A 25,957-nucleotide genomic window follows, 5' to 3' on the forward strand; every position below is an offset into this window, starting at 1 on the left:
TGTATTGCCTTTTTTGAAAAGAGGGCCAGCTTAATTTAGTGGGTCATGGTGTGGTGAACATGTTGGATGTTTTCCTACTTTTATTCCTTTCTTCTGTGGGAGTATTTGCTCACTTATTGTAACTACGCTTGTGTTTTGGCCTTTTTGGCTAATTATACACTTGCAATTAAATGCATTTCAGTGATTACTTTTGAATGACCCAATCATCTTTTGCAAACTAACTGAAGTACAACTCTGCATCACACATCTTCTCTTCTTGGAATTTTTCCACTAGGAAAAGCTGGTGGAATAAGCTCAAGTTCTTTCCAATCTCTGCTCCTGGAAGTTAATTTTTACAGCGTACTGCCAGATGTCATTTGCCTATTGATCACAAGTTTTATTCCAAATACCAGTACACAGTCAGTGCTTTAAAAAGTTTATATTTGCTGGTTCAATATATACTGTAGGAAATAATTCTATATTGGTGGAGGCATGAAAAAGTTTTACTAAATCATCCAGTCCATTTTTAACATTATGAAATCATAGAAGTAGTTCCCTTCCATTGCTCATGATCTCACTGTATCGAACCTCCTGGTTCATGGTGTTGAATTTGTGTTAGTACATTCATTTCCAATACAACATTTGTCTAGCCACATGCATGTACAAGATTATAGCTTCTTGACAGGATCACCAGGGTGGAGAAGCTCATTTTTGCCTCTGAGGGAAAGAGCTGTTCTGAAATAATTGCAAGGGCAGTATAGAAGGAAAGACTCAGAAGTTGCCTTTGTGTAGGTTTTTAAGACTCGATTGTTTTATCTTTCAAGATGTATTTGTGAACCTTCTAAAGAATTTGGTTTATGAATTGTTTACTAGGTGGGGGGAAATGTAGGATGTTTTTTAATGTTGGATATATAATTTTGTCTTGCTCTCTGTATGGTTCTGTTATCACCAAGATCAAGCCAATGATAACATTTAAAAAAAAAAATCTAAGAAATGAAATTATGCCAAAATTGTATTGAAAATGATAGAAAATGCAAACTGTGTGTTTTCCCCTTACATTGCTGCTGTCAAGGTTCCATGACATTCCTTAGAAGTGTTACCATGTCTTTTTTCCCCTGCTAGAAATGTGAAATAGCCTGTTTTTTTCCCTATTGTTCTTCTCTCTGTGTTGAACTTCAAAGTCCACTCATAAATCATCAGGTTTTATTAAATGCAATTTCCCGTTGACAAACCAGTTTGAGTGAAGAACACTTGTTAAGTGATTACTTAGCAAATTGCTGTAAGTATCTACGGTAGATGGCAAGATCATTATTTCTTACAGCAGTGCTGTGTAGGTCAGGGGGTCTTGCAGTAGCTGTGATGTTTTGTGTCCTCAAGTTCTAACCTTAGAAACTGTAAGAGAATGAAAAATTTCTTCCCTTTGAGACAGCTACTCATCAGACTCTAGGGGAGTGCATAAGAGGAGGGGTAGCTTTCTCAGTGGAATTGTCCTGAGATCTCTAATTTGATGATTCTTTCTTGATCTTTTCCCTCACCCTAATTTCACATTTTGATGAAGCTAAAAATAAATTAATTGGCGCTAACATTCAGATAACTGTTAAAGCTATCTAATATTGTTCTAATAAGACTTCAACGTAATCTATTATTTAGGATTTCCGATTTGAGTTCAGTGGAATTCAAGATTGTATTTACTGATAATTGTACAAAAATGTGAATGAAATAATTTATATTGTTCCAGCTACAGCAAAAACTACACTGAAAATAGGGTGATCTTTCCTTGGTGTGAATAGGTCAGTATTAGGGATTTGTAATTTGAGAAATACTGAAAAAAGAGGAAATGCATCTCAACACTGGTATGCAGATTGTAAATCAGTTGTGATTAAAACTTACGTGGCATATCCTTATTTATGATGGGTAGTCCTTCCGAGCTGTGTGCCTTCTCTTTCAAATGGGTGTTTTGAAGCACGTTTTAATTAAAACACTTTTAGTGATGGTAAAAGATATGGCTTTTTCTTTCATAATAGGTCTATGTTTTCAGGTGTCAAATATCAACAGGTATGTCAGCTATACCTACCACTGATTTATTTCTATTAGATATGTAATGGCTATGAATGTTGTCACCACTACCGTGAAAGTACTTTTCTAATCTTGTGAAAACCAAGAAATAAATGAGTCTTAAAATCAACTGGCTGCAAAGATGACATTGTAATTGTAATCATATGACATTGATCAATAAATGCTTTGTAAACATTTTCAAGATTGACAGTTTCATATTGCCTCATCAATAATATATTAATAATTCAAGTGTCGGATCATGCACTCTAAATTAACTTAAATGCTGTTGAAAATGTGCAAATACAGTGTAAGAAGTAGGGGAACACTTCATTAAGCAGCAGGTATGGGATCACTGTATTAGTGTTCGGTTTAGTCCTCAAAGAACAGAATATGTGATGCTTATTCTCCTTCATTACTGAGAATAATTTTGTAGCTCTGTACAGTCAAAAGGCTGCTGCTTCCCTTTCTAGCAGAAATATTAAGTTGTGTGAGGAAAGCAGAATAGCAGCACATATGCTCTAGAGGTCTTGTAGAAGAAGGGAGACGTATAGTCCCCTATATAGGATATGTCGAACACGCTGCAATAAAACATCCATGTGCAGTCCTGTGTAAGCTGTCCCAGGCTTGTGGGGTTATAAAATTGCAGTGCAGATGTTTGAGCTTAGGCAGGAATCAGGACTCTGGGACCTTGTAAGGGGGGAAGGTCCCAGAACCCAGGCTTCTGCCTGAACCTCAGTGTCCCCTCTGCACCTTCATAGTTGATGACATCTAATGTGGTATTCTGTTTTAGGTGAGGGTTGTAGTACAGCTAATACTGCAATGTGATGGAATGTCTTAGTACATTGGAGGCACTAGAAACTCTTGCTGATAAAACGTTAGTAAGGGATTCTCTTTTGTAATATCTTTATACCAGCAAAAGCTCTTGTTATAACAGCATTTTTTTGTTTGTTTTTGTTCAGGAAATGGGTGTAAGTTGTACCAGCTGAACAGATTGTGCAGGTACAAATTGTGTCTGTGCTAGGTTGCTTGTCTGCCATTATGGCTATCTGGCAAACCTTTTCTAGTATAGCCTGGACCCAGAAGGGGGTCTAGAAGCCAGTAACCTCTTAGCTCTGATCTCAGCTTTTGATAGCCACTGTCTGGGCAAGGGCAAGCCAGTGTTGTCTTTGTTACCTACTAACTTGGGCTAATATTTCATATGTTTGTAATGTAGGAAGGCCTTAGGAAGGTTAATTAATGCATGTTTATACAGTGCTTTAAAAATGCAAAAGGCTATATAAGTTCTAGGTAAGTGTTGATTTGGTTTATGAACTGTGATTGACTTTCACGATTCAGGCCTTTGCATTGAGCACTAAAATCTTTAAATCCTTGCCCTGTGAATGCTCATACACTTACGTAATTATCCTGAGATGCTCCTTTCCCCTATAGCCCTTTTCCACAAGTGTGTGTGTGTTGGGGGGGAGGAGGGGGAGGTTAGGGACTGACTCGTGTGGTCTGCAGGATAATGTATGGTCCTGGAGTAATTGTAGTCTTGTCCCCCATTCCCATGCAACCTTCTCACCCAAAAAGTTAATGAAGAATTTCTCTCTAATGGAATTGTCAAGGAGAGGCTCTCAGAAAGATAATGGATATACATTTTTAAAATTGGCCTCTATTTTTGCATGGTAGTAACAGCTTTTGTATGGTCTTAATTAAGTTTTGAATTAAAATTAGCTAGTATTTAGTGAAAAAGCATGTAGCAAATTGTTCTTCTGGCATAATCCTCCATTCTGAAGGTTTGCATGCCTTATTTTGTTCCCTGCTTAGCAGATCTCCTGTGTGGGTGAAAAAGTATTCTGTTCTCTCAGACGTGTGCCCATAAGTGCTGCTTGGAGATGAAGCACGCCTAATCCAGGTTGCTGCTCGTTGCACTGTTGGTCACTGGGAAACACCGTTTACTCTTATGATCGAGGCACATCTCCAGATAAATAATCTTAATGGCTTTATTTTTGCACCCTAATACTCATAATGCAAGGAGAGAAACTGGCTACTATTCTTGCAATAACTAAGAATCTGAACTGTTGATAACTAGAATCATTACACCAAACTTCCCATTCTTGTTTGGAGCAGTGAGGGAAATCCATTCTCACCTGTGCAAGAAGAACCTTACTAATGCTGACTTGCCTTTATTAAAAGGAGGAGGTATGAAAATGTAGAGCAGAAATAAATGCAGAGATGGCTAAGTCTTGTGATTTGTCATGCTTTATGGAGGGTAGGAGAACACCAGTTGTGCTGCACAAACCCTGCACGGTTCTTAAAAATAAAATTTTCCTAGTTAAGATAGATTTTTTTTTTGATAACCACAGTAATATTTTACTTGTCTTCTTTATGATGGCCATGTATCAAGGTAAAGGATGAGCTACTATTTTTTGTGCCTGAGCTGGTAAATGTTACATAAATTATTAAACCTCTAATAAACCATAGCATTGCTTTTAAAAATGAGTCATATGAAACACATTGATACTTAAATTTGACAGAAACTTAACTTTTAATGTCAGGCAAATGTTTCTCTTTAACTGATCATATGGGAGCTTACATTTAACTACCACTTATCTAGAGTGTCGGAGTGGTGTAGGGGCTCTCTTACATGCTGGGACCAGTGCTAGGTTGGTTGGAATTAGGGATCATGGAATCATAGAATACTAAAACTGGAAGGGACCTCGAGAGGTCATCAAGTCCAGTCCCCTGCACTCACGACAGGACCAAGCACCATCTATATCATCCTTGACAGATGCCTTTCTAATCTGCTCTTAAATATCTCCAGTGATGGAGATTTCACAGCCTCCGTAGGCAATTTATTCCAGTGTTTAACCACCATGACAGCAAGTTTTTTGTAATGTCCAACTTAAACCTCTCTTGCTGTAATTTGAACCCATTGCTTCTCGTCCTACCCCTGCCTCCCTTCAGAGACTAAGACTTGAGTAAAATGCTGTATACCGGTAATTGGTTAACTAGTTAAATATGAAGTTTGCTCTTGCTGTGCTGGGGCGCATGCCCTCCTCTTGTGCTTTACTTGATGCAGTCCCCATGGGTCTCCCACCGGTGATGCTTACCTGCTAACCTTTCACATCCCCAGTTGGAATCCTGTTTCAAGGCATGGGCATGCAGAGGATGGAAGTCACAGATTCCGCTGCATCTCCATGGCACACTCCTGAAAATGGTTTTGGCTTTCATCCTCCCCAAAACAGAAACAAAATATCACCTTAATAGTGGCAGTCAGGCTTCATTATGTCTGTCTCATTTTTCACACATTCCTCCCCAAGCAGCAGTGATGGCAGTGGAACTGTCTTTGCAGATTTGGTAACACTTCTTACCAAATGAAGTTAGACCATAATGAAGTCACTTCATCAGTTAAGTCTCTGAATGAATTTGGAAGTTTCCTTTAGAACCATAAGAATTTGACTTTGAAAATTTAAATTCTGCAGAACTTGATGGCAGTCAACAAGGAAAAATTCTTGCCCGCCCCAAATAAGTAAAGTTTTCAAGCCCTGTGTGTCAGTAAAGTACTCTCCACATTGTGGCTGCCTTCACTTCTGTCCTGTTGAAAAGTAGCTGTGCCATCATTCCTGAATTCCTGGAGATGCAAATACAATACGAAGACTGCCCCAACTGTGGTCACGCCCATTTGCTCTTCTGAATTTAGTCTACGTATTCACTCTTTGAAGCAGACTGCTGCATGAAGGTCACAGAACAATAGTTGATTTAAAGGGGATGCACTTGGGTGACTTTGATTCCAAGGTTCAAGTTTTGTAAATATCTCTTACAAAGCCTGGCATCAGTAGAAATAAATGTCCACAAAGACTTCATAAAACACTTCCAGTAGAAACTACCTTTTATTAAATGAATAAAAAATTTCTTTCAGTATTTGCAGTCCAGACTTTGGGGTAGCCGAATTAGTCTGTAACAAGAAAAACTTTAAAAAACAACAAATAGTGTAGTAGCACCTTAAAGACTAACAAAACATGTAGATGGTATCATGAGCTTTCGTGGGCAAAACCCACTTCTTCAAATAACAGAAATGAAATTTTCAAGTTAATTTTTCATTATCAATTCTGAAAATGCCCAAAAAAGCATAAGGAGTGAAATCCTTTTTAAAACTCTTCCAATTTAGTAATTTAAGGTGCTATTAACTTAGGTAAGGGAATCTATTTAAGGGTTAATTTAACTTAACCATGTCCCTTTGAAAACAATTAAGTCAGATCTGTGAAATTGTAGCCATGGTTGCTGTTAACAAACATTTATGCTCTCATTTGTGTAGCATAGTTAGAACAGAGTATTTACTAGATATGCCCTCATCCATGGAGCTTCAGTAGGATTTTAATATCCGGCTATAGCTCTTCAAACTCATGTTTGCAGATTATCCAGGGTGTGTTGGGGTTTTTTGTTTTTTTTGTTTTTGCAGAGTTCAGATGTTCATGATGTTCCAGTGTATCATTCATTTGGTTTCTTAACGGACACTGCTGAATTTAAATGTTCCCATCTAATTTGATGTCAGTAGTTTTTAGAATAGAAACACTTGAAATTCATTTGACATTGCTGTGCAAAATGAGAGGCGTATGCATGCACCTCTTCATGTAGAATTACTTTCAAACAGGAAATGTATGTACAGGACAAAATCAGATTCTGAATTCAACATTTGAATATAAATGCAAAAGGGAGGATGCAAGAAACTTGAGAGATCCTAATGTTCTGTTTAAATGTATGGATTTCTCCGTGTTTTAGAATGTTACTTCTGAAATAGTTACATAGTGTTGTTGAAAGTGCTTTTGATTCTAAGAAATATTGGGTTCTAATTTCAGTCTAAATGAAGATTTCACCTTTTCTACAGATTTTAAATTTTAAAGCTGTGATGAGATCATCATTGTTTTTTGTATTAGCAAACAGTTAAAATTTTAGTACTGGTACAGTCTAGCAGGAAAAAGGAGTGAATGGTGTCATAGATGACTGGAAAGGTTACATGGCTAATGGGTGGAATCAACTATTGATGGATGTTGAAGAGGGAATGGAATGGAGGAAGAGGAGAGTTGTAAACTGTTTAGGTTTCCTGATTTCCAAGAATCTGTAAATTTCTAGAATACGAAATTCTAGGGCATCTGATTCCATAGTTTGTATCAAGTTTCTTTCTTTTTGGTCTTCAGTATTGAATTCACAGGGTACCTGTTTCTCTTTCTAGATGTGGTGAAAGCTGCTCCTCGGTTGCTGAGATTAGTGTGATGAGTGGTTTGGGGTTATTAAGCATCCAGACAAGAATTTTCCTTGGTCATCATGTCTGAAGTTTTAAGAAGACTGTAGGAAATATGTAATTGAATAGTGTGAAAAGGGAAAACAAGTAACTTTTATAGAAAATTGACATTGCTGAGTTAAGTAGCAAGTTGGTAAGAAAAGTTTTTATTGCAGAAGTGCAAAAATGTTTATTGCAGAAGTGCAAAAATAGAATGCTGGATCACTGTTAATTTTGGTAATGCAAGTAATATATTGTCTTTACCATTGCCATGTAGCTATCAGGATTATGTCCCTGTTCAGGGCCTTCCAGAAGCCCTTGAATGTCAGTAGTAGTCTTTGACTGACACAGACACACAGTTTTGCCACAAAAAATACCCACTGACAGGCAAAGACTTTCCTCCTTGAGTGGTGAGCTGCCTTTCACACACAAGATGTAATTGTCATCTTAAAATGTTGCTAACACTCTGCTAGTTTAAACTCAATGTAGTCAAAACAAAATGCTTAATCTTTCCTTCAAAGTTATCAACCATCTGCCCATGCTGGTGTTGTCTTTTTAACACTATCCCCTCTTTAGATGTAACTATCTTGGCAGTGTCAGAATCTTGCTGCTGCATCATGCACTTTTCTGTGATCTGACCTTCCATATTTTGAAAACTCTCATCTAGATCCTCATGAGCTCATGTCTGAAATCCTGCAAATTGCTCCTCTCTGATGAATCAGATCTCTGCCCCAGTTATTTCCATTCCAAACATTACTGCAAAGCAAACTTGAAAAGGCTAGCTCCTCAAGCCAAATCCACAGGGAAAGCTTGGAATTACAATACAGTAATTCCTCATTTAACACGTGCCCGCTTAACACGTTTTTGCGAAAGCATGATTTTTTTGGGGAACGTTTTTTGAATTACACGACCGTCCCCGGAATAACACAATTTCCACAGCCGGCCTGTTGCTGGCAGCTGTGCAGGGCTTCCCCTGCTTCCTGCAAAGCGGTGGAGGGTTTGCAGCTCGCCATGCCGTTCTCCGGTGACTCCCCCTTGCCGGACGCAGTGCAGGTCCCGGCAGACCCGTCACAGGGGCATACTCCAAACCCAATTCCCCTCCCTTCTCTTTCCCTTCCCTTCTCCAGAGCCAAACATCTCCGCTCCCTGCTGCAACCGAGTCCCCTTTCTCTCCCAACCTTATGTCCCGGTCCCAACAGACACCACCGCTTGAAACGCAACCGCCACCTTTTCCATTAATTTCAATGGGAAAATTGACCCCGCATAACATGTTTTCACTTAACATGATCATTTTCTGAAACATATCTATAGTGTTAAACGAGGAATTACTGTACATATGCAAATTCTGCTGACAGAGGGATGCAGTCTAGACATACCCATTGACATCTATGTGACTACTTCTATAACAGGATTTCCCCAAAATAATCCCTAGAGCACACTTTTTAGAAAAACATGAAATCTTAATTTAAAAATAGTGATGGAGAATGTGCCACAAATCTTGGTAAATTGTGGTTAATTACTCTCACCATTAAAAATGTATGGTATTTCCAGTATGAATTTGTCTGCCTTCAGCTTCCAGCCACTGGGTCTGCTGTACTGAAGAGTCTGTTATTAAACACTTATTCCCCACATAGGTCCTTACAGACGGTTAGCGTGTTGCCCCTTAACCTGTTGTTTGTTGAGCTAGGTTGGGCTCCTTGAATTTATCAGTATAAGGCATGTTTTCTAATTCTTTAATCACTCTTGTGGCTCTTCTCCAAATCCTCTCCAGTTTATCAACATTTTTCTTGTAATGTGAACAGCAGACCTTGACACAGTATTCTAGTAAAGATCACACTAGTGCCAAATAAAGAGGTAAAATAATCTCTTCTACACACAATACTCTGCCAGTGCATCCCAGGTTTGCATTAGCTCTTCTGGCCACAGCATCCTATACAGAGCTCCTGTTTAGCTGATTATCCCCCATGACCCCCAAATCATTTAGAGTCAGTGCTCCCTGTCCTGTAAGAATGGCCTACATAAACGGATATTGCTTGGATCCAGTTATAACCAAGCAGTCTAGTAGCTCTTTGTATGACCTCTCCTCTTCAGTATTTGTCACTCACTTAATTTTTGTCATCAGCGCACTTTGGCAGTGGTGATTTTGTTTTCTTCCAGGTCATTGATAAAAATATTGCACAGCATAGACCAGTATGTCTTAAACTGTGTTCCGGGGAACACTGGTTTGCCACGAGGCTGTTGGAGGTGTGTCGCAGAGAACATCAGAGTTCAAAGTGGCTACTTTTTTTTTTTTGGCTCAATTACTTTCCCCCGGGGTGTGTGTGTGTGAGATATATATCTATATATATCTATATATAGATATATATCTCTATCCTTGGTGTTCCTCGGTTTTAAAAAGTTTAAGAAACACTGGCATAGAGCCAAGAACCAGTCCCTGCAGGGCCATACTGGAAACACAACCACGTGAGGACAATTGCCTCATTATAGTTATATTTTGAGACCTAACAATGAGCCAGTTTTTAATGTGCACCATGTTAAATTTATATCATTCTAGTTTTGTAATCAAAATGTCCTATGGTACCAAGTCAGACACCTTCTAGTAAACGGGAGATACTCTCCTGTTGACTTGCCTCACTCTTCTCATTCAGGGTAGAATATGGGGGTCCCATGGAGTGCATTCTGCAGTCAATCTGGCAGGTCTTCATTAGACCCCCTAAATTGACACCCCCCCCCCCCCGTGCCTCCACCACTGGAATGTCAATCTGGCTGAAGTGAAGATGTAGCCTGTTACACCAATACTATTCCCTTTATCAACCAAATATTGATTTGTCTTAATTCCTTGAATTATTTATTACTCGAGTTGATCACCCATTTCCTTATCTTTCCTGGGATTGATGTCAGACTGAGACCTATAATTACCTAAATGTCCTTATTTACTGGCACTGTCTACTGGGTGTGCACCGGACAGATCTAACTTTTAGGTACACTATTTGATTTTGTAAATGAGTGAGAATGCAAGGGAAAAATTCAAATCACAACAAAAAGAAGCATTGCTTGATGTTAATTCAAGATGTTGGTTGAAAATGAAGAAAAATGACTGTATGATAACTACAAGCATCAGTACAAAGAAAACTATTCCTGTTTTGAATTGTGAGGTATGACAGAGTATCTATCTCATGCTCTAGGCATCTCTGCTATGCATTAAAAGAACAATTAATCAAATAGCAAACGGAGCAGCTAATTCACCATCAGTGCTCAACAAAACTCCCATCTTTCATAGAAATTAGAGAAACAAGGTGGGTGAGATATCTTATTGGACCAGTCCTGTTGGTGAGAGAGACAAGCTTTTGATCTTATACAGATTTCTTCAGGTGACTTACTTTGTTCAGGGCAGGGTGAAAGTAAATGCCAAGACTCTACTGGTGCGCTTGGGCCTTAGCAAGGTGGGCAGGCAGCCTTGGGCCCCAGGAAGGGCAGGGCTGGAGCAGACTTCCGCAGTCAGCCTTTTAGGCCACTTCTACCACAGCAGTCAGGAGCTCTAGGGCCCTAGTGGTAATTTGAAGGGTGCAGGGCTTCCAGCTGCTGCCACGATGCTTTAACATTGGCCCATGTATAGGACAGTACCAATAGGTGGTTCTTGCCAGTACCAATCAATATTCACCTCTGGTTCAGGGTAATACTTTTTATAAGTTAATAGAACAAAAATAACAGCACCCCATCGTTTTAACAGAAACTGTGACAGTGGGGCAAATGGTAAGAAAAAATATCGGTATCTTGTCTACATGCTTCTTGTATCAACAAATGCTGTAAGAATTTTATCTGGCCACACAGGAAAGGCTGAAATCAGTGGAAATGCTGATTGAGGGCTGCAGGCAAAGCTTGTCAGCTGCAGTTTTGATGGTACTTGAGTTATGATGCAGTCGAAAATGGAGGTCTACTGAAGAAAACACAATCATAACATGTGTATTAAACCTTGTGATGACCATAAATGAAATATTGTGAACATTTTGAGCATAAGTAAGAAAGATTCTTAAGCATTTGTCCAGCATAAGATAGACTTTGCAGGGTAAGTACATGAGCTGAATGTACTTTATAACTTGTTCTAGCTTTTTGCAAGTTTAAAATTAGGTTGTTAATTGTCCAAAGAATCTTCACTGTTAATACACAGTGAGTTTTTTTATGTAAATTGTTGATACTTTGCTTTTGTGCAGCTGTAAATCTGATTTTTAGCAAAATACATGAGGTATATATGGGAAAAGACTTAATTCATCCAAGAAACCTTTTAAATTCCTGTTAAAATGATGGCTAGCATATTACTTTTAAAGAGACAAAGTGAGTGAGAGAATCTTGTATTGTACCAACATCTGTTAGTAAGGGAGGCAAGTTTTTGAGCTTACACAGAGCTCTTCTTCAGGTCTGAGAGAGGTACTTAAAGTAGCATTTCTCCAATGTGACTACCAGCGGCTTTTTGTGCAGTGTGGTTAACCATGTAACTGCTGAGATTTTCAGTGGTTACACAGTTATCCTGTTAGATGATTTTTAGCATTCCTGCTCCTTAGTGTGCTTTGAAAAGTGCTATTAACAAATACCATTTTTCACAGCATTATTTGTATTACTGAGTCTGCAAAAACACCCTAATTAGATAAATTACATTGTAATGTGTATCTGTGCATATTTACTTGTTTTTCTGAAAGTAAATTAAATATTGTAGGGAAAAGTGTCTGTGCTGTCACCACTAATAGTTGGTGGCCACGTTCTGAGGCAACCAAAAAACTTGTGAGAATCCGCAAGAGTGGATTTATGGCGTATTACAACAATCTATAATTCATAAACAACCCCCGCTCTCCACAGCTGCTCTCCACCCTGCTTTAGCTGATATGACTGAAGCAGTGTTAACGGGACACTTCACCTTGAATGATCTCTTGAAATGTGTGTTAATTAGTTATGCTAAACAGTTGTTCCACCTTGTATTTAAGCGGTGACAATCTTAGTCAGGGAGCCTCACAACAAGTTTTCATGTGAGCTCTCTTGAAAGAATAATGGCTGTCTGGTTTACTCACATAATTGTTGGTGGTGCATTTAGTGCACTGGGTGTGGTATACCACATGTTTGATAGGTAGGACCCATGGTTTTTTGAAAGGTGTATTGTCAAAAGTATTGGTCACTGTAGCAATAGAAATTTATGCCTTTAGGTTTTGCGAGTGGTGTTCTGAAAGGCTCTGGTGTGGTCCAGTGGCTTACTTTACCAAAGTACAGCCAATGGCATTTAAAAATCCTATTACAAGATTTCATTTGAAGGTGGTCCACACAGAAGGATCTGCCACTTCATCATCTTCTAGGGCTTATCTAGACTACTTAAAGTGTTGAAAGAGGATATGCAAATTCCCCTCGCTTTCGAAAGTGAAAGTAGTTTAGAGTGGCTTTTCGACAAAGGGGTGGGAGTTCGCTAAAAAAGCCGTGTCTAAACTACTTCTTCAGATCATATTCTGAAAGTGAATTGGCATGACCATATATAACAAAGGAATACAATGAAGAAAGTAAACAGATTATAAACTAACAAATCAGCTACTAGAACAGATGGTGGGGGCAAGGAAGAGCCAAGAAAGGAGGAAATAGCTCATTATAAGTCAATAAGTAGCTAATCTGGAGTTACTATGAATGTCAAAAGGTGGGAAGGCTGTTTTTGTAATTTGTAGGCTAATTAGCATCTTTATTAAGGCCCATTCGCAATGTGTCGAATTTAAGCATAAATACAAGTTCTGAAGTCTCCCTCTGTAATCTGGTGTTAAAGTCTCTTTGAAGTAAGATGCATGTTTTCAGGTCTTTAAGGGAATGGCCAGTTAGATTAAAATGTTGACTAACAGGTTTTTCTGTGTGGAGATGTCTGATTTGTGGACATTAATTCTTTGGCTAACTGACTGAGCAGTTTGTTCAATATACTTCGCAGAGGAACATTACTGGCACATGATGGCATACAGCACATTGCTGGACATACAGGAGTATGAGCCCTTGATTGTATAGCTGACGTGGTTAAGCCTAGTGATGGTGTCTCCAGAGTAAATATGTGGACAAAGTTGGCAACGGGGTTTGTTGCAAGGGAAAGTTCCAGGGTTAGTTTTAATGTGGTTGTTAGTAAGAATTTTCCTGAGGTTAGGTGGTTGTCTATAGGAGAGTAGAGGTCTGTCCCCCAGAGCCTCTTGGAGTGTAGTATCCTGTTCTAGTATAGGTTGTAAGTTATTGATAATGCATTGGAGGGGTTTAAGTTGGGGGCCATAGTTGATGACAAGTGGTGTTCTATTGTTGGTTTTCTTGGGCCTATCTAGAAGTAGATGGTTTCTGGGTATTTGTCTGGTCCTTTCAATTTTTTTTTTATTTCCCCCGGTGGGTAATTGAGTTTTATGAATGCTTGATAGAAATCTTGAAGTTTTTGGTCTGTCAGTGGGATTGGAGCAGATGCGGTTGTGTCTAAGGGCTTGACTATAGATGATGGATTGTATGGTGTGTCCTGGATGGAAGCTGGAGGCATGTAGGTAAGTGTAGCAGTCAGTGGGTTTTCTGAAGAGAGTGGTATTGATTTTGCCATTAATGATTTGTACTGTGGTGTCCATGAAATGGATCTCTTGTGTTGAATGGTCCAGGCTGAGATTGATGGTGGGTTGTTAAAATCTCTGTGGAATGCGTCCAGTGTTTCTTGATCATGGGTCCAAATAACACAGATGTCATCGATGTAGCGTAAGTAAAGGAGGGGTAACAGGGGACGGGATTTGAGGAAACGTTGTTCTAAGTCAGCCATAAAGATGTTAGCGTATTGTGGGGCCATGCGGGTACCCATGGCTGTGTCACTGATCTGAAGGTATAAGTTGTCTCCAAATTGGAAATAATTGAGGGAGAGAACAAAGTTACATAGATTTGCTACCAAATTAGCTGTGGTAACCTCTGGAGAAGTGTTTCTAATCACTTGTAGTCCATCTTCATGTGGAATATTGGTGTAGAGAGCTTCTACATCCATGGTGGCAAGGGTGGTGTTATCAAGGAGGTTATCGATGTTTTGTAATTTCCTCAGGAAATCAGTGGTATCTCAGAGATAGCTAGGTGTGTTGGTAACATAGGGTTTGAGGAGGTAGTATACATAGCTGGATAGTCCGGTAGTGAGTGTGCCAATACCTGAAATGATGGGACGTCCGGGGTGTCCAGGTTTATGGATTTTGGGAAGCAAGTAGAATAATCCTGGTCGGAGTTCAGAAGGCGTGTCTGTGTGAATTTGGTTCTGAGTAGAGGTAGGGAGTTCCTTAAGAAGAAGGTGTAACTTCTTTTGGTATTCTAAAGTGGGATCAGAGGAGAGAGGTCTGTAAAATGTGGTGTTGTAGAGTTGTCTAGTTGCCTCCTGTTCATGCAAGCACCTCTTATAGGGTGATTACTGAGCAAGATGAAAAGAACCTAGCCTGACTGTCGGGCACAACTACTTGCAGCTGGCCCATAGCTCTCCTACATCGTAGGGTCCTAGCTCAAACCTGGAAATCCACAGTACTGCTAAACAGCTCGTAGCCCACCTCAGCTGGCATAGCCAGCTGCTGGTATCTAATTGCAGTGTAGACATATCCTCAGAGCCCTGAGTTTGCAGTTAAGTTTGGCCTACATTAGAAAGTTATATCTGCATCACTACATTGGTCAGGGTGTGAAAATCTCCACATCCCTAATCCATGTAGCTATGCCAACATAGTTGTGTCTATATTGGGTGGATTATGTTGCTGGAGCCTTTTAGGGATGTTAAACCATTAACCGGGAAGGTATGCTTACTGGTTAATGAGCCAATTCTGGTGAACTCTGGTGGTAGCCAGCTGCACCGGGGCTGGAGAAGCTGCAGCCATGAAGGGGCCAGCCAGCAGGGTGGCGGGACCCAATGGCCGCAGCAGGACTGGGTAGCGGGCCAATTAGTAGGCTCTGAGTTAAAACGGTTAATCGTCTTAACATCCCTGACATCATTGTAGCTAATGCTCAGGGGCGGGGAGGTTCCTGCACTGTTGGAAAAACCTTTCCTGTTGGTACACTTCACGCATGTGACAGCATAGCTGTGCTGGAAGAGTGCATAGCATAGACCTACTCTTAGGTGTAACAGCCTGTTTGCAAACAGACCAGACTTGATACAAAAGTCAGTGAGGCAGTTACAAGGAACCCCATAATGACACTTTTGTAAAGCCTCTTTTTAGGGTCAAAACCACTGAAATGCTTGAAAGCCTGACTCTTGCTCCATCCCTACTGCCATGGTTGCAGTTGGCAGAGGCAATTCTGCTGGAGGTTCAGTACAAAAGAGAAGAAGCTATTTGCAGAGCGTTTTCCATTAGAGGCCTTCAACTTTGCAGTCTGCTCTCTCACATCCCTGATGCAAAAACCCCAATCTGATGACCTTAAAGGCATGTTGTAGATGACCTTCGAGGCATGTTGTGATCAGCTACCCTTGCTTTTGAGGGAAGAGGGGCATAATAGAATCTGCTTTTAGGGAGAGTGTTAGTGGGTAGTTTTTTTACTGAGATTGGTGTATGGTAGGGGCCTGGAGATATTTAGCAGCTGTTGGCTTTCGTTTTGCTGATTTCATTTTTAAATTTTGGCAGAGGTGCCTAGAGCTGACAGAAGGCACTTTTGTATATATCGTTATACATTGAAATAAACAATACATATGCAAAATACCAAAAAGCATTTCTGACTTGCCGTCTGGAAGTGGTAAGAACACCAAGCAGTTGACAGTGAAGTCTTACTCAGCTAAGCACACTCACAGGCACATTTTATGAACACTTAAAATAGATCTTGGAAGAGATTTCTTACCTTTAAAACTTCCTTTGTTTTGGCCATCTGTTTGGCTAAGATATTGGGAACTTTGCTCATTCTTCACAGGTTGCTACACAGCTTTTTAATCAGGACAGAACTTCTCCCGTAATTCAGCCTGTTTCCCGTGCCCTCCAGCATGGTTCATCTGTCCACTTAGTTGGGAAAGTCTCTCCTCTTTCCTTCTAATCCTACAGATTAAAAAGAAACTTATTGCTCAGTGGGAAGAGGGTTTTGCATTTCTGAATAAAACTGTAGAAATTAGAAGGCTCATGTTATTCTTTTGGAGTTCCCGAGCTTACCTTGGAGTGACATCATATGAAGAAAGAGAAGGTAGTGTTTGGAGTAGAGTCTCATGGCTCACTCCACAAGAGTAACCTCTACTGTTTCAGAAGAGGGAGAGAGATGGGCATCACAGTTTTGTAGCATTAGAGTTCATGTGGGCATGCATTGAGCATGCTAACTTCAAAAGGCAAGTCCATGCTACAGGGTGTAATTTATAAGGTACCCTCCTGGTTCCTGGTCTGGAGTCAAATTAAGTGGCTGCAGTTCCCAAAGTCTGGGGTCTGGTGGTGTTCTTACCTGGAAATGTAAATTATTTGAGTCCTTCCTATGCTAGCCTACACTGAGGGGGAAGTGGGAGAGGGGGCAACAGGCCAGCTCCTTCGCATGGAAGGCAGTGATTCCCCAAGAGCTGTTTTTAGTTTCCTATCAACAGCCACTAATTAGAGGACTAATGCACAGGCTGGACAAATACAGAAAGACTTTTAAAGTATTAACAGATGATATTGTAATGAAACTTCAATTCAAAGAGGATGTGCAGTTTGAATGCAGAGGATGAGAAAGAGGCAGTATTTCATTTACATTGTATCTTGTTTGTAGTTTTCTAATAACTATTTTTAGGATGTTAAGGACTAGTTGATGCCCTCACCCCCTTTGCTGCCTCTATCTAATAGAGACAGCAAAGTGGTGGTGGGGGGCAGGGAGGAGGGGGAAGAAGGGGTACTTCAAAGCGGCAGCGCCACACAGCTGAGCCCGGGCTCTGTACGGAATTTCAGTGGAACCAGGATAAAGCTGGGGAATCCCTACCTGACCCCAGGCTCCATGAGGGTGCTGTGGCTTTGAAATGTGCAAGAGCCTCTGGGCTGCACGTGAGGTTCCGCCTATCGACTACTCAACTAGTCAGTTAACCACAATTTAACATCTTTAAACTATTTGTAAAGGGTATTTGTGTTTGCATATCAAGCTGACGATGAGTAATGAATACCCAAAACCAACTTAACTAACACATTTAGCTGGTAATATATCAGCCATGTGCAACAGATTTTTTTGCTTTTGATCAGTCTGAAAAAGTAGATGCTGGAGATAGCAAATGTCAGCAAAGTTTACAGTAGCCCAGTGTTGGCATTTCAGTCTCCAGTTCTGAATTCTCATCTGAATCTCCAACAAGCCCCCAAACTCATAATGAAAATTTAAGGTTTTGGGTATCTGCCCTTCATATACAACAGGTTGGAATCTTTAGCTGTTTCTTTATATCCCAGTTCATACTCTCCGAGGGTGCATCTACACAGCACCCTTACCTCGAAATAAGGTATGGAATTTGCACTATGCAAATTGCATGGCTTATTTTGAGGTTATTTGGAAATAAAGCGCTATTTTGACAAATCCCTTAACACTTGTGGAACGAGGGTTACAGGGATTCCAGAATAGCACGCCTGTTATTTCGAAATAACGAGCGCCTTTAAAGATGCAGAATAGTTATTTTGGGATGCTGGAGGTACCCTGAAATAGCTCTGCTGTGTAGATGTAGTCCCATAAAGGTATAGAAGTCTATTCTGTACCTCCTCCAGATTGTAGTCTGTGTTCTGTGATCGGTGCCCTGACTGAATGGAAGAATAGCTCTCTCATAGATCCTTTTAAATCCTTACCCTTTTGGTAGGGAGCTGCTACAAGCAGTGGGTTCCTGGTAACTTATTGAAAAAATTTGTCATCCCTGTAATTTTATTATTTTTAAAATGAGGTACCTCTATAAACTGGAACTCTCTGGTCCAGCAACATCTGTGGTCCAGAAGGACCGTGGATGTTGTAGGATCAGAAAGTCCCCGTGCACTGTGGAGGAAGGGTGGGCCTGGAGTCCAGCGCTACGTGGGGGGAAGGGAAGGGTGGGGAGTCAGCATGCAGCTCACCTGGGCTGCGGGTGGGGGGGGAGGGAGCCAGGAAAGCCTGGTGGGAGACAGGGGGGGGAGGCAGAAATGACTTCCCCTAGTCTGGAAAAATCCTTCAAATGGGGCCACTCAGGTCCTGAGGGTGTAGGGCCAAGGAGGTCCAACCTGTATTATTTCAACCTTAGATCTCAATAAAAGTTTATCAATGAACAAAATTCCAGTGCTATACTTAATTTTGTTTTGCAGTCAGTATGCATTTCTTCTCCTTGCTAGATTGTCATTGTAGAAGGGTAGTTTAAAAATCACTTGTATATTTTTAATAATAATGAGGCAGTATATGTAGAGGAGACTTTATTAAATGTACACCTGCGGGCAGCAGGGTATCCATTTTTACAGTGCAAACTGTTAATTGTTCAGCCTTTTTTCCATTAAGTATTTCTGTCATCTGAAAAAGGAATAGAGTCTCTTTCTTGAGAGTTTTAATTTGATTCCAGACTCTTTTCGTCAACTGAGTTGACACTACTTGTCTGAATTGCAGAAGTCCAGAGCTACCTTTTCTAGGCAGATTAAAACTGTTCCTTAGACAGCTACATACGATGTTCTTTCTTACTAGACTGTTAATCCTGCCATGGAGGTGTTTAAAACTAATGAGTTTGTGAGAAGCTTACCCTTTTATCCTTCTTGGAGAGTAGATTACTGTACATATAGTAGCTGTGGAAGAGTACAGTAGCTAGTATGGATGGTCCCTTGAGTGACCCTCTTCTGTTATAGCCAGAAACACAAACATGTAAGATGGTTTCTGAATGCAGCGTTACTCTCATCTACTCCCTTTTGCAGATTCTTATTCCCATTACCTTTGGACACATTATCACTGTAGTTGAAACGTTATTGTACATTTTACAGTATAGATGAAATAACTTCAATGCCAGATGATAAACCCAGATGAATATCAGTGCCCTAAAAACTACTTTTTGAAGCATTTTGTTCTTAGAAGAACATACGTTATTGAATTGACTTCATAACCATTGTTTTTATCCCTTTTTCTCATCCAAGAGCTCCAGACGAGAGTGGAAGCCTCTCGAGGATCGCAGCTGCACAGATATACCATGGCTGTTACTGTTTGTCCTCTTTTGTGTTGGAATGGTGAGTAAAATAAAGACTCTAAATGCTACAAAGTCACAGACAAAAGAAACCAGATTTTGTGATGACAAATTTCGTAGTTTCAGTCAATATCTACCATACGTTAGCATGGGAAGAATCAGTTATGGAACAAGAACTGGCTTGATTTTGATACCTTTTTGTACATCACTATGCGCAAACCTGGTACTTACACAGGGTTGCATAATTTGCTCTTACCACAGAATTACGTGCCTCAGAATCTAAGCTACTTTTAAAACAAGTTTCTAGCCATGATGGTTGTAAAGATGTCAATCTACACTTGGTCTATTTTTTTTAAAAGACTGTAGTCCTAAATCTGTCTTGAAAAAATAGTATTCAGCGTGGGGACCTGCTACCTTCATCTCAATAGCTCTGAAATGTAAAAACAGCAATGTAAACCTCAAAATCATTGATATCCCTGCTGGTAACATTAGCAGAGCCATCCATTTAATAATGCTTATTCTACAATCCATTTTTTCTTCCCAGACTGCCTCAGGTGCCAAAGCTTCACTACATCTTACCTGGATGCCAAAATCCTTGGTTTTCTCCTGACAATTGTGATGATTCAACTATATGTCAAATTACAAAAAATAATTGAAGCATAGTAAAAATTCAGTATCTTGGTTTTTGCCTTTTTTGAATGGCATTATGCATGATTACTTACATTATTCAACCACCAATTAGAAAATGACTATCTCTTTCACGTATCTCTTTCACTGGTTTCTGAGATGATGATCTCTGTGTAAAAACCTGCATCTCAAACTCTCATTGGCTTTATTTTACAATCATGGTACGCTGCAAGCTCATAGCTAACTTGCTTTTTTTACTTAGCATCTCTTTGGTCTTTTTTCTTTTTTGTTTTCCACTGACAAGTTTGATTTTTAATTCTATAGTGTAACTGTCTATCTTTAATACGGGATGCCTAGTTATATATGTTTATTTTGGGTGTTAGGCATATGTGTGTAGCTAATTTATATGGTCTATCTTGGAAAATTAGGTTCCAAATTGTTACATTTCACTCTTTGCTGTTGCTGGACTGTTGTTGGCAGTGTCCTTCTACTAAAGTTTCATATATACCTGCAGCTGTGAATTTGTCCTTTTTTGTGTATGGTGTAGTATCCTAAAGCTTTCTTGTCACATCAATCCAATGTGCAGAACATTGATTATATTATGCTTTATCATTGCTTTGGGGAGTTGCAAATAACTTCAGGCAGTCATATCCACCTTCCCTCACTCTGTTGCTTGATGGGAGTAGAATCCTAAAATAGATGGAGGAGGATACCGGAAACTTCTCTGCTGTAATGTACCCTGACTGAATTGGCTTTGTTAACACTGTTCCTACACTTGATAAGTACAGGCAGTCCCCGACTTACGCGGATCCGACTTATGTCGGATCCACAGTTATGAACGTGGCTCCCCCAGAGGACACGGACTGCGGGACCTCGCGGTCCTGCCGCCCGTGTACTCCGGGGCTTTCTCTGTGTCTCCCTGGTCTGCAGACCAGGAAGACGCGGCGCAAAGCCGCGGGGGGGCTGAGGCTGGGCTGCTTCGCTGCCGGCTTCCCCGAGGCTTTGCAAAGCCGCGGGGGGGGCTCGGGCAGCGAGGCAGCCCAGGCGCACCTGGGCTGCTTCGCTGCCGGCTTCCCCGAGGCTTTGCAAAGGCTCGGGGAAGCCGGCAGCAGGACAGCCCAGACGCCCCGCGGCTGTCCCGCTGCTGGCATCCTCAGAGGCTTTGCTCCCCGTCTCCCTGGCAGACCAGGGAGACTGGGAGCAAAGCCGCGGAGGACCCAGGTGGCGGGACCACGGTGCGTCTCGGTCCGCCGCCCGCGGCTTCCTGGTCTGCTGGGGGGGGCGCAGCTAGTACGCCCCCTCCCCCCCTCAGCAGACTAGGCTTTTTGCCCGGTGCCTGTGGCAGAGCAGCTGGGGCGCTGCCGGTTGGTCCCGTAGCGCCGCTCCTCGGCGCTACGGGACCAACCCGGCAGCACCCCAGCTGCTCTGCCCCAGGCGTCCTGATTCAGCCGCTGCTGGTCAGTTTCAGCAGCGGCTGAATCAGGATGCCTGGGGCAGAGCAGATGGGGTGCTGCTGGGTTGGTCCAGTAGCGCCGAGGAGCGGCGCTACTGGAGCAACCCAGCAGCACCCCAGCTGCTCTGCCCCAGGCATCCCCAAGTCAGCTTCTGCTGAAACTGACCAGCGCTGACTACAGGAAGCCCGAGGCAGAGTTGCTCTGCCCCGGGCTTCCTGGAATCAGTTGCTGATCAGTTTCAGCAGCAGCTGACTTGGGGACGCCTGGGGTTCTTAAGTTGATTCTGTATGTAAGTCAGAACTGGCGGTCAGTTTCAGCAGCGACTGAATCTGGACGCAAGTTCCGACTTACATACAGATTCAACTTAAGAACAAACCTACAGTCCCTATCTTGTACGTAACCCGGGGACTGCCTGTAACTCCTTTCTTTTGATATGCTAATGTGGTGTGTTACCTACCTATACCTATATCTAGCTCCCTACCTCTGTGACTTGCATTCCATGCATCTGACAAAGTGGTTTTTACTCAAGAAAGCTTATGTCTGAATAAATCTGTTAGTCTTTAAGGTGCCACAGGACTCCTTGTTTTTGCATATAAAGACTCACACAGCTACCCCTCTGAGACCTGAGTAGGGTCACAGTGGTATGGAAAAGATTAAGAACCTATGCAATATCTTATGTAAAATTCTGTTGCTTAAAAGGAACTAGAGCTTTTACATGAATGGTGATTGGATCCAAGAAATTGAAAGTAAGGGCTGCAAATCAGCTTAATTATTAATAGTGATGCCCTTTCACTCCTCCTTTGCTTTGACCTCATCTGGTGTTAAGTCTTTAAGTTAATTCACTACAAGACGGAGAACTGCTTTTCATTTGGAATTCCTTTCTTATCAATTTATCTCTTTGGGTATGTCTACACTACCACCCTAGTTCGAACTAGGGTGGTTAATGTAGTCAATCGAAGTTGCAAATGAAGCCCGGGATTTAAATATCCTGGGCTTCATTTGCATCTTGCCAGGTGCCACCATTTTTAAATCCCCGGTAATTCGGACTCCGTGCCCGCGGCTACACGCGGCACGGAGTAGGTAGTTCGAATTAGGCTTTCTAATTCGAACTACCGTTACTTCTCGTGGAATAGAAAGCCTAATTCGAACTACCTACTCCATGCCACGTGTAGCCGCTACCGGTTATTTAAAAATGGCGGCGCCGGCAAGATGCAAATGAAGCCCGGGATATTTAAATCCCGGGCTTCATTTGCAACTTCGATTGACTACATTAACCACCCTAGTTCGAACTAGGGTGGTAGTGTAGACATACCCTTTCAGTATTGCTCCCCCCTCAACACTGTGCTGTTCTGCCCTCCAAAGGCTTTAAAGCAGTCAGCATTTGACTCCTCCACACTCTCCTCCCAATAGTCTTTTCCTTCTCTTGCACCCACTTGTAACTCCTGCACTTGTTTTCTTTGCTACTGCTCTCTTCCCACCCATCCCATCAATCTCAAACTCTTATCCTTTCCTTCTGGCATCTCTGGTTATTTGGAGAGACAGCATAAGGACTGTTTTTCCATGTCCCGGAATTGGCCAGTTTGACTAGTTGTAAAGAGATAATGGATGCTTTCAGGCATGAGCACCTTACCGTGGCCTCTCTGCATTCCCACTCCAACTTCACCTTCTGTATCCAATTTAAGCTCTTTGAAAGTCAATCTGTAGCCCAGTGTTACCTGGATCTTTCCTTCTCTAAGGCGCCCCGCCCCCCCCACACACACACTTTGCTCCACCATGCTGCCCCTGACTGCTCCCTTTGTATGCTTCCACTGTTATTTCTGTTTCTTCTTCTTCCCTGCACATCTGTTATGTCTTTCCTGGACTGGTCTCCCATGCTTCCCCTTTTCCTTATATTGCCTTTCTTCTAAATTGGCCTTTCTACTGTATTTTTTCTCTCAGAAGTGTTAACAAGATGTTTGAAAAAATCTTATAAACAGAAGCATCCCAAACTTCACTAGTCATGCTCTCCTTCCCTGCCAGTTGTGTGCTATCTTCATAGATTAGGAGCATTTCATTTCAGGAACCTTGTTTTATGCTTCTCTTGTAAAAGCATCTAGCACAGGGGTGAGCAAAAGGGCCTCTCTGGGCCGGATCTGGCCCGCAGAGGCCCTGCTGCTCCCCCGCCCCCAGGCCAATTAGGGTCTGGGGGTGGGGGAGCGTGCAAAGCCTTCTCTGCTTTGCTCCTGCCCTGCAAGGAGCCTGCGGCACTTCCAAGTGCCATGTGTCCTCACAGGGCAGGAGGAGGCTTCCTGCGTTCCCCTGCCCCCAGATCCTGATTGGCCTGAGGTGGGGGGGGGGGGGAGTATGTCACGTCTCTTCCAGGGCATGGGTGCCTAGTAGGAAGGGGTGTTAAAGGGGTTCTCCCACCCCACCCCAGTCATGGTCTGGGAGTGGGGTAGCCCTGGCCTTCCTGTTTAGGCTCCACCCTTCCTGTTTAGGCTCCCCCCCTTCCGAGGTGGCTTGGGACTATTTCAAAATTTTTTGAAGTGGTCCCCGGGCAAAAATTATTGCCTACCCCTGGTCTAGCACATTGTTGACCCCATTTAGCTAATGAACGATTTTTAGAGCATCTGAATCATATCTTTAATTAGTGTATGCATTTAAATTCACAACTGTCTTTTGTTCCTCATAGTGGTTCTTTCTTGGTTGACTTAGACTTTTCCCTTTTTAAATGGAAGGCATTTCAAAGAAACCTGCAAAAAGTTGGGCAGCTCTCTTCTGAAATAAATGAATTACAACTGATTGTTCCCTCCTGGCCAGCTCCAAGGAGAGCAGTATTAAACTGTGTTTTGGGCTCAGTTGCCATTGAAGCCTTTTTTCTGTTTTTTTTCCCCCAGGGTTTTATTTGTGGTTTTTCAATCGCTACTGGAGCAGCTGCAAGATTGGTTTCAGGATATGACAGCTACGGAAATATCTGTGGACAGAAGAATGTAAAGGTGGATGGAATAGTCAATAGCGGTTTGGACCTCACAGAAAAGAAGTGAGTATATGCTTTTTCTAAACTTAGTAAATGATTGAACTAGAGTCTGTTCTCAGTTGGAAGTAGATTACAGTAACTTGATTGAGGGGGAAAATTTTCTGACTCTTTTAGTGAATCTGTTTAATTTTTCCTATTTAGTCCTTGTAAGAATTTCTCTTGCTAAAAACATGCTCTAACAACCTGTCACCTACAGTTGTGACTGTGCACTGTAGAATTTATAATATGCATGCAAAGAAGGTAATCTGGAGTATTGCTTTCTTTTTGGCTTCTCATTACATAGTTTGGTTGTTGTGTTCAGCCATTTGGTAAAATTGATCATTGGGGCTTTACAGATGGACCAGTGTTTTCAAATGCTCCAGGGATGAATGAGGAAAGCCAAGCATGCAAAATCAGATTGAAGTTTTCCATGTTTAGAAGTTGGGTATATAAAGTGGAGTCCTAAGAAATACCTAGACATGACTGAGATCTAAGTATTTCAAGGATTAGGAACGTGATTAAATTAGGCCACTCTAGAGGTGCTTTGAAGGAATAGAGTATGTTGTTATCAGTCACTTGGAGATGAAACAGAGTTCTGGACTCAAGGCTTTGAGGGAGAATTGTGGAGTTGGTTTAGTTCTGATCTTCATTTTCTGTGCTGGATTCTTCAGACTCTGTTTGCCAGCTAATACTTAAAAACCCCTATGAACAATTCAGAGGACTTCAGAAAACAAAACATCCCTCTATCTTGTAAATCAACACTGCTATGCAAAGGATAATGAAAACTAAAAGACCTTACTTCTTAACTTCTGGAATAGTCTTGGCTCACCTGTCTTCAAACTAACAAACCTCTTAGTGTATGCAGATTGTTTTGTAAGAATGCTTGACTGAAGGTTTGATTTTTGTGTGTGTGTGAGATAGTGTTGGAGATTTCTTAGCAACTTCGTTTGCAAGAGTAATTTAATATGAATAGTTAGAAAATGCTGTCACTTTTTCTGAAGAAATTTGAGTTGGCTAAATAAATAAATAAAATGTATTGATGTAGGTTTAGTTTGTTGCTTGGTCATCAAGTGTCATTTGTCAAAACATAAATACTTGCAGTTTATTTAATGGAACAAGCACATTTTTCAAATTGTCCTATGGAGTATCAATTACATGTTGTATTTAGAGAACTGAGCAGTAAAAAGTGTTGAATTTAATATTGTTGTAAACTGTGTCTTATTTCTTTTGGGAATGGGGGAAGAATAATTACTTGAATGGATTGATACTTTGTAAAAACTGATTTGATCCTTTCTGATGTTACTTTTAAACCTTCTGAGGATAAGCAGCATCTTGGACTAAAAGGTCTAAAGAGCATGCTCACTGTTGGTGCTGGGTGATAATTCAGAGTTCATAAATTTCCTAATAATTAGGCCTCAGTTCCTTTTGTAAGGCTGGTAATTATCCTGTAAAATCACCAATCTGTTACTCATTTCACAACCCAACTGTCCTATTTCAAAAAG

General features: G+C 41.2%; 1 protein-coding gene across 2 annotated transcripts in view; it reads left to right on the top strand.

Annotated features, from left to right (window-relative positions):
* Nucleotides 1-25,957, top strand: part of SLC44A1 (solute carrier family 44 member 1) — a 78,144-nt gene that overhangs the window by 7,539 nt on the left and 44,648 nt on the right. For both annotated transcript variants that reach the window (XM_089779156.1, XM_075931356.2), the window contains exons 2-3: nucleotides 19,333-19,422; nucleotides 24,337-24,479. In XM_089779156.1, the coding sequence (XP_089635282.1) occupies nucleotides 19,333-19,422; nucleotides 24,337-24,479 (233 nt within the window). The remainder of the gene's footprint in view (nucleotides 1-19,332; nucleotides 19,423-24,336; nucleotides 24,480-25,957) is intronic.

The sequence above is a fragment of the Pelodiscus sinensis genome, chromosome 6, assembly GCF_052426305.1.
Source record: "Pelodiscus sinensis isolate ZL-2025 chromosome 6, ASM5242630v1, whole genome shotgun sequence".
NCBI classification, from domain to species: domain Eukaryota; kingdom Metazoa; phylum Chordata; order Testudines; family Trionychidae; genus Pelodiscus; species Pelodiscus sinensis.